General features: G+C 42.7%; 1 protein-coding gene across 1 annotated transcript in view; it reads left to right on the forward strand.

Annotated features, from left to right (window-relative positions):
* Positions 1–12,900, forward strand: part of LAMA3 (laminin, alpha 3) — a 368,228-nt gene that overhangs the window by 246,294 nt on the left and 109,034 nt on the right. The window contains exons 33-37 of the mRNA XM_006835121.1: positions 582–726; positions 1,766–1,906; positions 4,782–4,943; positions 9,985–10,083; positions 12,642–12,725. Of these exons, the coding sequence (XP_006835184.1) occupies positions 582–726; positions 1,766–1,906; positions 4,782–4,943; positions 9,985–10,083; positions 12,642–12,725 (631 nt within the window). The remainder of the gene's footprint in view (positions 1–581; positions 727–1,765; positions 1,907–4,781; positions 4,944–9,984; positions 10,084–12,641; positions 12,726–12,900) is intronic.

The following is a 12,900-nucleotide window of genomic DNA, read 5'->3' on the forward strand; positions in this document are numbered from 1 at the left end:
GAGAATATCTCTTCCACATTTAATGTGTTTATGCCCTTTGTCAAAGATCAGCTGTCCATAGGTGGGGAGATTTACTTCCGGGTTCAGGGTTCTGTTCCATTTGTCTATGTGTCTGTTGTACCAGGCTGTTTTGACTATCATAACTGTGTGGTACATTCTGAGATTGGGAAGTTTGAGCCTCCTACTTTGTTCCTATTTAATAGTGCTTTGCCTATTCAGGTTCTCTTTCCTTTTCATGTACAGTTGGTAATTAGTTTTCCATCTCTTTAGAGAATGACTTTGGACTCTAGATCAGGATTGCATTATATGTATAGGTCACTTTGGGCAGTATTGACATTTCCACAATGTTAATTCTTCCTATCAATTAGCATGGTATAGTTTTCCATTTATGTAAGTCTCTTTTGGTTTCTTGTAGTTTTTTGGGAGTAGGTGTTTCATTTCTCTTTTTAGATTTCCCCCTAAGGTTTTCAACCTTTGAGTGATTATTGTAAAAAGCATTCTTTCCTGATTTGTAGCAGGACACTTTAGAGTTATGCTTAGAAAGATGACGAGAACTTTTTCTTCCTTTTGTCTGAGTGAAGATGCAAGCCTAGGATAACAGGGCGGCAGTGTGACCGGTGCTTTTCTGGTTTTTACCACTTCCCTGACTGTGTCCCCTGCAACTGCAACAGAGAAGGAACGGAGCCAGAAGTCTGTGACCCAGGAACTGGAGTTTGCTTCTGCAAGGTAAGATGAACCATGTCAAGGCCAGGAATGCTATAGCCAGGTGCATCAACTTCCATTAGTGAGAAATCTTTCATGTTGAGTGAACGTCTACAAATATATGGATAATGGGACTGACTTCCACACGAGATTTTCATCAGGTGTATAGTAGTCATGGACTATAGTAGTCCATGACTAGTAGTCATTGATAGTCATGGGCTCCTGGTGTGACACTGTAGGATAAACACTGAGCTGCTAACCACAAGGCTGCCGGTTCTAACCCACCAGCTATTCCTTGGAATGAATTGGATCACTATGAAGAGGGATCAACTCAATGGCACTTAACAACAACAGCGTCTCATTTGACAGAAATGGTTAGAATGGAAGAACCCTGTTATCATTTAAAGGTCATAGACCCCTTTAAGAATTTGATGGCAAGTGTAGACTTTCGTCTAGAATTTATAGACACCTGTAGTTTCCCTGGGAAGTGCTGTGGTTCTGTAGGATGAGCACTGAACTATTTACCCACCAGCTGCTCTGCAGGAGAACAATGAGGCTTTCTGCTCCCACAAAGACTTTCATCCTCAGAAACCCTATGCAGGGTCGCTGTGAGTCGGAACCTACTCAACAGCAGTTAATACCAACAATAACATAGGTTCCCTGTAGCCTATTTCTGTCTGGACCATTGTTCCTGGATGAGTAATCTTTACTCATAGGGTTTTACCAGATGATAGAAAAGCTTCCACTTCTGGAGGTTGTTTTAAGGTGGTGGTAAGTGGGATAAATTGGGTTCCCAATATTGTGAGTCTCTCTGGAGCTGTAACATACCTTTAAAATACCAAAGGATGTCCCAAAATATTTAGGGAATTCGTTCTTCCATCTGTGTGTGGTATAAATGCTTAATAATCATGTGGTACAAATACTTAGCAATTACATACCTTTTAGTATTTTGCTAACAACTGTGTTCTAATACCTTGCGTTGGTGTTAAATTTGTATAAGTATCTGATTGCAAACAGTGCACTTGCAGAAGGAATGATCTCATTTCATTTTCTACATCAATAGGAAAATGTGGAAGGTACACACTGCAGTGTATGTCGAGAAGGATCATTTTATTTGGACCCAGCCAATCCCAAGGGCTGTACCAGCTGCTTTTGCTTTGGAGTGACTAATCATTGTACCAGTACACATAAGCGAAGAACTAAGGTATCCCGGGAATGGAAGTGTTTTTGCTTCCTTTTTTTTAGTACTTCAGATTGACGGAAAGAATCAACATGACATATTAAGTGTTGTGGAACTTTCTATATATTAATATTTTACAATGGCAAACATTTTCTTCTCTGTTCCCTTCCACAGATGTCCCCAGGCTTCTTTCCAAATGTCTTATGTTCAGAGGGACCTTCCCTTCCCACACCCCATAAAGTAGGCAACTGGTTACTTTCTAGGCCCTCACTGCTTTGTTTTCTCCCCAATATTTCTCACTCCTTGATGTACTGTACTTTTAGTTTTGAAATTGGTTTATTACCTGTCTCTTCCCCCATCACTAGTGGGTAAGCTCCTTGATACATTTCCAGTCTTAGAACAGGATCTGGGATACAGTAGGTGCTCAGTTAATATCTGGGAAATGAATGGAAACCTGCTGCCATTGAGTCAGTTTCGACTCGTAGCATACACAGTGGCTACAACAGTAGACTCAAACACAGCAGCGGTGGCGACGGGATGCAGGACTGTCCCATGTTTCATTCTGTGAAGGCCACTGTGAGTCACAGCGGAACTTGTCAGCACCGAACAACAACAAATCAACTGAGTTTTTGTTGCTTTTCCCTCTCATTTCTCTTTTCCTTATATCTTCTTCCCGTTTTAGTTTTCTTTTCACTTATTATGCCACATATATTTTCCTTGTTCCGTTGGATAAAGTCGAGGCTTTCTGCTCCCATAAAGATTTACAGTCTCGGAAACCCTATACAGGGCTTGAGTCGGAACCAACTACACACAACATACCACCGCCACCACTTTTTTTAAAAATGTTTTATTGTGAATTATGTGATAGTTTACATGGGAGAACAGTAGCTTTATATTTGTCCTATTGTATCTCATTTCATTGCCATGGTTACAATCCCCTCCATGCATCATCAACCAACCAGAGGCTGTACCCTGTGAGCCTTCCCTCTGGTCGTCAGCACACAGCCCCTCTCCCTCTCTGTGTCTAGAGTCCCTAGCTGCTCCATCTCTCCATCTGCCTCCATCTCTGGTGTCACTGCTTCTCTGGGTACAGTCCCACCTCCGTTCTTCTCCCTTGATGGTCTCAGGGACCTCCGCTTCTGGACTGCAAAGTCAACCACTCCCTTCCTTTTGCTACAAAATGTCTACCTTTACATTTCCAACCCTCACCGTTGGTCCTGATAGCAATTATTCACTATTGTGTCACATGTGTGCCATCCCCATCTCCTTTCATCAGCCCCGCCTAGACAGATTGGATACTACTCAGTGAAGATTCTACCTTCCTCTGCACCCTCTTAATCTAGGCTTCCTCCTGAAAGCTTGTAAGCCAGTCACTTCTTGCCTTTGTAGCCCCCCGTTTTGGGTAGCCAATGTCCAAGTTGCCCATCCCTGTTTACCTTGTGTATCGAGTGGGTGGGAATGATCTCGCTGTAAAGATTTGTTCCCTCATTTGAGCTACAGCATCCAGAGGTGTAAGTAAAGTTCATCAAGTTGTATCAGATTACTCTTTTTTTCTTCTTCTAGTTGAGTTCTGATCATCCAGTCATTGTAGCCAGGTCAAGTGGGTATTATCTGCAAGTGGGTGTTCTTGTGCATATGCCCTCACTTCTTATCCACTGAACCCTTCACTTTCCACTCTAGTCCTCTTTGGCTATGTCACTGACTCTGGGCCCAGGAGTCCCCAGGTCTTGCCACACTGCTGGCCAACCAGGTCTCCACCCAGATTTACAGGAGTCTATTGAACTTGGTAGGGCTTAGCTTGCTGGCTTATTGCTGTTTTTCCCTCACTTCCTGTTATAGGTGACCAGCCTGGTCCCCAGTCAGAGTGCATGTCTGCTCGTGTATTCCCATTGAGTCTGGGAAGGAGGTTTGCCTTGAGGGGACCCAACCACTTGCCGTGATGTCTCCTGGGCACCACCACACTTTTTAATTAACTTCTTGAAACTGAAATATTTGCTGTCATCATTATTCCATGAACCAGCAGTTTTAGTAATCCAAGAGGCTCATACAGGCTCTCTTTGTATAAGAAATGTCTTCTATTCAAGGAGAGTACTTTACGTATTTACTGTCTGCTTCTTCAAAGGAGCACAGATTGGTCTTTGGAAAACCAATTCATTTGTAAATGTATTCTGAAGTCTCCTTTCTAGTACTCTCTTTCCAAGTGGAATCAGAAAGCGTTATTCCTAACTTAGTGGTGGTGGTGGTGGTTGTGTGCCGTCAAGATGGTTCCAACTCTTAATGACCCTGTGTAGGGTTTCCATGGCTATAAATTTTTAAGGGAGCAGAAAGCCTCATCTTTCTCTTATGGAGTGACTAGTAGATTCGAACTGCTGACCCTTGTGGTTGGAAGCCCAACTCATAACCCACCATGCTACCAGGACTCTTTATTCCTAACCTAAGTCTTGTCAGTTTTGACTTTTTTCTTCTTTCATATTTAACTTCTGGTTTCCTTTGTGTTACTTCATTTAGAGGAAAAATAGTGGCAGCTGGCCACGACATTCCTCATCACATTTCCTCTATAAGGAGCCCACCATTATGATGTTGCCACAACCCTAGAGCCCTAGTTACTATTCAGACAGTAATTCATTTATTATTCAAACATTTATTGAGCATCTGTTTAATACCAAGAACCAAGTGTGTGCTGGGACACCAAGATAAACTACATATGCATGTGTTCTGCAATCCCAGAACTTGTGGTTGAACTGTAGTGGGGAGGGGGCACTATCATGGAGGTCTGAGGGGACGCCCCAAAAGAGACACACACAGGAAGCCTTTGCAAGCAAAATAGCTGTCGCATGCCTCATTCTATGATACCTGATGCCCCAGTTACACATTTGCATCCCTGGCTCTTGTGTTACAGTTTGTTGATATGATGGGCTGGCTTCTGGAGACGGCAGATCACGTGAACATCCCCACTTCATTCAACCCTGGCAGCAACAGTGTGGTCGCCGACATCCAAGAGCTGCCTGCAACAGTTCTCAGTGTGTCCTGGGTTGCACCTCCTTCATACCTGGGGGATAAGGTAATGTCACCCTGTCCTTCTGAGTCTTCTCCTCCACTGCATTGTCATTATCTATAGTGGGTTTAGAAGGAAGCATTGAGAAAGTCAGATGAATAAAATGGAGTCACTGAAAGGTACAAAAAATTAATGTGCTCTGCTGCTAACCAGAAGGTTGGAAGTTTGTGTCCATCCAGATGTGCCTCAAAAGAAAGGCCTGGTGATCTCCTTATAACCAATCAACCACTGAAAACCCTGTGGAGCACTGTTTACTCTGACACACCTGTGGTCGCCATGGGTCAGAGTCAGTGCCATGGTAACAGGTTACTGGTTAAAAGTGAAGAAGAGATCGACTCTACCTTCAGCCATGAGTTGCTGAGTTAGAACCTCCCAAACCTACCTGCACTACCCCACCAGCAAACAAATTCCTATTTACAACACTGTTTCTCGATTTTTGCTTGATGACTAAGAGTTTTCCTCCTGGGAAGCAACCATTTAAATAGTATCTTTTGCACGTAGAATAGGTCCACTTTTAAATGCCAATTCTGAGAATTCTTTCTTTTAAAGCAGAAGAAAGATGCCTTGTCATAAAAACAAATGCTGAAAAGTGACTCATATGTTTATTGAAGAGGTACAGGACCCAGTTCAACTTTTGTAAGCAGAACCCTCAGTGCACTCAGTGAGACAACTCATGACTGACTGGCTGTTCTTCCTTTAATTAAATTATAACCAATTATCCCAGCGCTTGATCATCCACAGTCATTTCATGAGGACAGACATGTTGACTTCTATAGGAGCATCATCAGGTGGCATTCTTTTTAGCAAGGATACATTAAATATATATGTGCATGTGTATATAAGGAGCTCTGGTAGCGTAGTGGTTACAAGTCTGGCTGCTAACCTTAAGGTCAGCAGTTCGAAACTACAAGAGGAAGATGAGGCTTTTTGCTCCTGTAAAGATTTACAGCCTTGGAAACTCCATACAGGGTCGCTATGAGTCAAAATCGACTCCACAGCACATGACCACTGCCATCACTGTATATATAGGACGCCTGGTGTGGCACAATAGGATCAGCACTAGACTTTGAACCACAAGGTCAGCTCTTCAAACCCACCAGCTGCTCCTTGGAAACTCTATGCAAGGTCACCATGAGTCAGAACCCACTCAACTTACTTAACAATAGTACATCTATCTGTATGGTGCACTTGTGTGGTGCAGAAGGCTAACTATTGACTGCTAACCACAAGGTCGGTGGTTCAAACCCACCAGCTGCTCCTTGGAACCATGTACAAGGTTCAGAACCAACTCGATGGCACTTAACCATATATATTTATATAGACATAAATATCTCTTTGGTAGTGTAGTGGGTTACACATTGAGCTGCTAACCTAAAAGTCAACAGTTTGAATCTGCCAGCCACTCCACAGCAAAAAGCTGAGGCTTTCTGCTCCCATAAAGATTTATAGCCTTGGAAACCTTATACAGGATTGCCATGAGTCAGAACAGATTTGACAGCATACAACTACCACCACCATATATAGATATGGTGTGGCATTGTAGGATAAGCACTGGACTGCTAACTACAAGGTTGGTGGTTCAAACCCATCAGCCTTTCTTTGGAAATCCTATACAAGATTGGTATGAGTTCGCACTTTAACAATAACAACATATGTATATGAAGTTCTGGTTTGGTGTTATAAGATAAGCACTAGACTGCTAACCATAAAGTCGATGATTCAAACTCACCAGCTGTTCCTCAGAAATCCTATTGTTGTTGTTACACGCCATTGTTATGTGTTGGTTCTGATTCATAGCGACCCTGTATAGGGTTTCCAAGGAGTTGCTGGTAGGTTTGAACTGCCAGTCTTACAGTTAGCAATACAGGGTCCTTATGAGTTGGAACTGACTCAACGACACTTAACAATAACAACATATGTGTGTGTGTGTATGCATACATGTATACAGAGAGAGAGTCCTGGTGTGGTGCTGTGGGCTAATGCGTCAGACTGCAAAGCCGTTTGAACTGCAAGGTCAGTGGTTCAAGCTCACCAGCTGCTCCTCGGAAATCCTATCCAGGGTCGCTATGGGTCAGAATCAACTCCACGGCGCTTAACAACAACAACATATATATGTATGTAGTGCTGCACATTCTGGTCATCTGGTACAGCCGCATTCAGATGCCTTCAGACTTGGGGGAGTTGCACCAGGTGCAGCTCCAACCTCAGACGCAGCCAGAGTTGTGCATGGCAGGGATGTCACTAGCTGCTGGGTGAGTGAGGGTGGGGGCTAGCCACACTTCTAGTCACTAGGAGAGTGTGGGGAACAAGGAAAAATCCTTCCTTTCTTGTGGCCAGCCTCCAGAATTTTTGTGTTGTCAGGCCATTGTCTCTATAGAACGCTACTTGCAAAAGTTCAAAATGGCCGTGCCACATCAGGCCAGCTGAAAGCTCACCTTTATATCTCTTCTCTCAGTTCTTTGGTTCTTCTCCTGGTCAATATTCAATCCATTTTTCTATCCTTTGTTCTGGAGCGTAGGTTCCAGGATTATTCTTATGTGTTTCATGTGGTCTCTAGTGTCTTTGTTGTAGAGGGTATGTGTAGTGAGTCTTCCTAGTCCACCATCTTGTTGGAAGTCTACCCAATTTAGCTGTCTTTTAGTGTACATTTCAACAGCATTAATTAAATTTGCAATATTGTGAAACCATGCCCTTTAAGATCAGAATTTCTAATGGGAATAGATTTCACAAGGACCTGCTCAAGTGATTCTGTAGTCTCACATTTAGAATGATTATATATTAGGGCCTTGTCAATCTGAGGTGTCTGTCTTAGGCTAAGTTCTCTAGAGAAGCACAACCAGTGATGCTTACATATGTACACATAAAGAGAAGTTTATATCAAGGAATGGCTGGCACAGTTGTAGAGGTGAGAAAGCCCCAAGTCCATGAGTCAGATGTCAGGCTGGAGGCTTCTGACTTACATAGCTGCAGGGCTGATGAGCCAAGATTGGCAGGTCAGATAGCAGGTAGGCAGGTTGGGCAGGTATGATGGCAGTCGGCTGATGACCCCCAGGATCTACAGGCAAGAAAGCACACCACTGGCTCTAATCCAAAGAACTGGAAGTGGGATGATGAACCAGATACAGGATCCAGACCCAGTGGATAGCAACAAGCTCTGCCCAGTGTTTAATACATTGGAAGCAGTCTACACCCCTGAGGAAATGTTTGAATTGATTGGCTGTTCTTAACAGATCTCACCTGAGAAGTGATTATGTTATATTACACCTCAACTGCCACACCACTGAGAATCCTGGCCCAGCCTAGTTGATACGAAACCTTAACTACGACAATATCAAATTCTGTTTTCTGATTGAAGGATTGTGGGTATGATGCCTGTCTCAGATAAGTCCACTTCTCTCTCACTTAATATCTTCTTCATCTCTGTATGATTACTCTCGAAACTTTGTAACTTAAAACAGTAAAAATTTTTATCATGTTTAGTTTCGGTGGATTGGGAATTCAGGAGTGGCTTAGCTGGGTAGTTCTGATAGGTGATCTCTCATGAAGTTGTGGTCAAGATGTGAGCCGAGGCTGTAGTTACAAGTTCAGCTTCCAAGTGTACTCATGTGTTTGTTAAAAGGTCTCTATTCCTTGCCGGATGTTGGAAGGAGGCCTCAGTTCCTCATAATATGGAACCCTCCATAAGTTGCCTGAGTGTCTTCGTAACATGGCTTTCCCTAAAGTGAGTTGTGAGAGAGAAGGGGAGAAGAAAGAGAGGAAAGGAGGGAAGAAGAGATGGAGAGAGAGAGAAAACCCAAAACAGAAGATTAAATCTTTTTATAAACTAATTTTGGAAAGGACATACTCTCTCTTCCACCTTACTCTATTCTTTAGAAGTGAGTCACAAAGTACAGTGCACATTCAAGGGGAGGGGAATCAATCATTACTTCTTGAAGCAGGCTATCAAAGGATTTGTAGACTTATTTTTTAAAACCACAGCAGTCCATCAAAATGGCAATCCTTAATATCAAAAAGCTGATTCAAGCTGTTATCTGCAACACTTCCAGACTCTAAGATCATAACTCTGTGAAGCTTTGTCAGGTTATTGCTTTGAGGGAAGAAATTCTGGAAACTGGAATTCCTGAAGTGCTGCACTTTCTCTCATTTACATTTTCTAGTCAAGATACTTTGTTGTGCTTTCTTGAAGGTGGTGTTGCCTCTGAGTCCTGACCCCTTCTTAACCACCCTTCGTCATACCTTCCCTTTCGAGTAGTTTTTGCTTCAAGAGTGAGAGGTATCATGGAGACGTATCAGGGCCAAAGATGAGTTTTCTGCCACCAGAAAACTCTGACTTCTCCATCCCCATCATCATCATATAGGCACTTCCACAGCTGTGGTAGCCAGTCTGGACCCCTAGTGGAGTAGTCAGATGGTTTTCTTATCTACTAGAATCCATTATACAGGGAGTCCTGGCATGGAGCCTTGGATAAGCGCTGGACCGCGAGGTCGGCGGTTCAAACTCACCAGCCACTCCTTGGAAACCCTGTACAGAATCACTATGGGCTGGAAGTGACTTGATGGCACTTAACAAAAATAACAGAATTCATAATAATTTTGCAGTCATTCACCATCTGCTTTCAGGAAATTTTTTTTTTTTTTAGAATTTCATTTTTTGCCTGATAGATATTAACCAATATTAAATAAGAAGTCAATGGCCTATATTTCTTAGAATAGCAGTGGCTGAAATAAAATTCTGGTTTAGTGGTCACACTAAGGAAAAGAATCTTATTTCTTTCAGTATGGAAACTATTTTTCCGTTTACAAGAAGTCTCTTCTGGTTTGTCAAATTCACTCGTGCTCATGATAAACATTTTAAATGATACAAAGTGGTATAAATTAGAAAGAGAAAAAGTACCATCCTCAACCCAGCTTTCTAGAAGTAATCATTGTTAACAGATGGAGAAGATATACATCTTTACAGACTTTATGTGTCTAAGTACTTTTCATGTGAGTTAATGAGGACATTGTCTTTTCTAATGCTTTTTATTTCATTTTCATTTAATTTTAGATTTCCTCATATGGTGGGTATCTCACTTACCAAATCAAATCCTTTGGATTGCCCAGTGACATGGTTCTTCTGAGAAAGAAACCAGATGTGCAACTCACGGTATGTGTCAGAATGTGGCCCCAGTGGCAGGAAGAAGGGCAATTGTTGTTGGTGCTGATACAAATTTAGGACCTTTAATAAGGTGCTCTACAAAGTTTGGATTATTTTGTTTACAATATTTTTTTAGAAATTTAAAAGGAAGCTTAGACTCTGTAGCATCTTATCAGGGTCCTGCTTCCAGAACAATCTCTATCAAATGGTTTCTCTCCCCTTCCCTTCCAAAGTACTTAACTTGTTTCTCATAAGTTACTGCCTCAGGGTAAATATTATTTCCATTTAACTTAACAGATGTGTTTGACTCTTTCATGTGGAGCTGGACTCCATAAAGGGAGTCTTGGTGTGGTACTGAAGGATGAGCTCAGGACTGCAAAGTCGGTTCGAACCACAACGAAGGTGGTTCAAACTCACCAGCCGTGCCTTGGGAGCCCTTACTGGATCACACTTAACAGCAACAGATAAAGGGGAGCAAGGTGATCCCTGTCCTCACAAAGCGTGTAATCTGACAGAGGAGACAAGAGGAATGTGCAGATCCCTGCCATTCACCAAATAGGACAAGTTTGAGGAACAGTCTAAAAAGGCTCCACAGGAGCAGGGGAACATGTGGGGGGCTTGTGTAGTCTGAGAGGCCCTCAGAAGGCATCTGGGAGCAGTTGTGTTTCAGCTGGGCATTTAAGAATGTATCTGAAGAAGAGAAATTCCCTTCTAGGGGCAGGGAATAAGGTGAACTGAGGCAGAAGGACAGTGCAGGGCAGGATGCTGTGCTCAAGGGATGACCAGTCCAACTTGGCTGATGTCAGTGGTGCCAAGTCATGGAAAACAAACTTGGAAGGCTCAGCCCGACTTGCAGTGACTCCATTGGTGCCAGAGTAGAATGGAGGGCGTTATGTGCAATGATCTGGGATTTGACCTACTATAGCCACTCTGGCATTTTGAGAAGAGACAGTCCAGAACTGCAATCTAGAAAATTCTTTGAGGGGAAGGTTGCTATCACATCCTACTTTATACCCCACAAGGTAATGCACAGCACCTCAGACACAGGTTGCTGTTGTGAAGTGCCGTCCAAGTCTGTTCCGACCCATAGCGACCCTGTATAGGGTTTCCAAGGAGCAGCTGGTGAGCTTGAACTGCCAACTTGTGTTTGAAACACACTTTGCAGTCTAGCACATTAACCCACAGCGCCACACCAGGACTCTAAACACAGGTGGGGTGCCTTAAACTCAACTTGAGGCTAGTTCCAGTTAATGTGCTATAACTGTGCACTACAACGAGAGCTTCTGAAGGTGTTTTCTTGTGTCTCTCCCCATGAAACAGAAACCAGCAAGCTTCACACAGCTGAGGGCCCATGTCCTTAGTTGATATCTGTGTTCCGGCACTGTGGTGTGTTGTGTTTTGGTTTTACAACAATAAATCTATTGAATTATTGTTTCAAAAGCTCCCCCAAACCTTTGCAGACCATCTGAGGACTAGTAGTTGCACAATCAAAATGCATACCTAACAGTGCTCTGTTTCAGTGGCATAGTCTTTGTAGAGGATCGTGTAATTCAGACCACTGATGTGCCTATTTTTATTGCCAGAGTTTATTGTACAAACTGTTGGAACTCACCTAGAAGTAATGACCAAAATTTCTTCTTAGTTTTATCTTCACACATAGGAAAGAATTTTAGCTTATGAAATGTTTGCTTTGCTGCTTTGTTTCCCACCCTTGTGATTTTAAGAGCCTATGGGGCGTGTTTCTGAGGTTCAGGTTTTAAATAATTTGTGACCCTGATGAGGCATTTCTTTTGGAAACTTGGATCCTAATGAATGACATTCTTTTGGATTTGGTGCTGTAATAAGATGGCTGGGGCTTTATGTATGAGTTGGGGGCACTGCTGAAGGGTCCTGACCTCCCCATTCTGCCCTGCTAGGAGCCTCTCAAGAGTGACAGTAATGAGAAACAGTGGAAGTGGGTAGACAGGAATAGGTTAAGTGTGTGTGTGTGTGTGTGTGTTGAGGGGGAGATGAAAATAAACTAGGCTGAATCCCCATGGGGCAAGGGGTGTGGAGCTAAGCCCCAGCCCCAGCATGCTGTTTTGCAGTTCCCCTACTATGCATGTTTTTACCATTTATATTTTATCCTTCAGCCTTGTCCACCCTTCTTCACTAATCCATCCATCAAAGCACTTTCTACTACTAAAATTTGGCCCTGTAGGCAGGAATTGCTGTGAGTCTTGACAGATTCAGCCGCACCCTAGAAAGCAATAGGCAGTAATGGAAGCAAAACCTCATGTATTCACTATGGTGGGATTTGTGTATGTTTACTGTTTTGACCCCTGCCTTTTTAGTCACTTTCAATCACGGGAATTTCCCTCATATCCTATTTGTAAAAATAAACTGTATTAGATCTTTTTCTTCTGTTTCCATAGCTCTAATTCTTTAACAAATTAATTTCTAAACTATTTTTTGGAGTCAGGTTTTCCATGTTGTAAAGATCCATAGAAGTTTGTTCATAGATCAATTATATAAACTTCAAAACATCCCAACCAAGGTTCTGAACCACTCACTTCCTCTTTAAATAGGGTCGGCAGATGTCAGTGGTCTATGAGGATCCGAACAGCCCCCGACCAGACCGGCTGTATTATGGGCGAGTCCAACTGGTGGAGGTAAAGAAGTACTTCAATAGAATGGCTCGTTATAGGCCTTCTTGTCCTATAATTTCTGATTGTTTCAAATAATCAGGACTCTTGAGTTATTTTGTCCCACTCAATTTAAAGCATAAATGATAAAAAGATAAGTGTGTGGTCCTCTGAGGCTATATCTGCACTATATGGTATTTAG

The sequence above is a fragment of the Chrysochloris asiatica genome, unplaced genomic scaffold (assembly GCF_000296735.1).
Source record: "Chrysochloris asiatica unplaced genomic scaffold, ChrAsi1.0 scaffold00015, whole genome shotgun sequence".
Lineage (NCBI taxonomy): Eukaryota > Metazoa > Chordata > Mammalia > Afrosoricida > Chrysochloridae > Chrysochloris > Chrysochloris asiatica.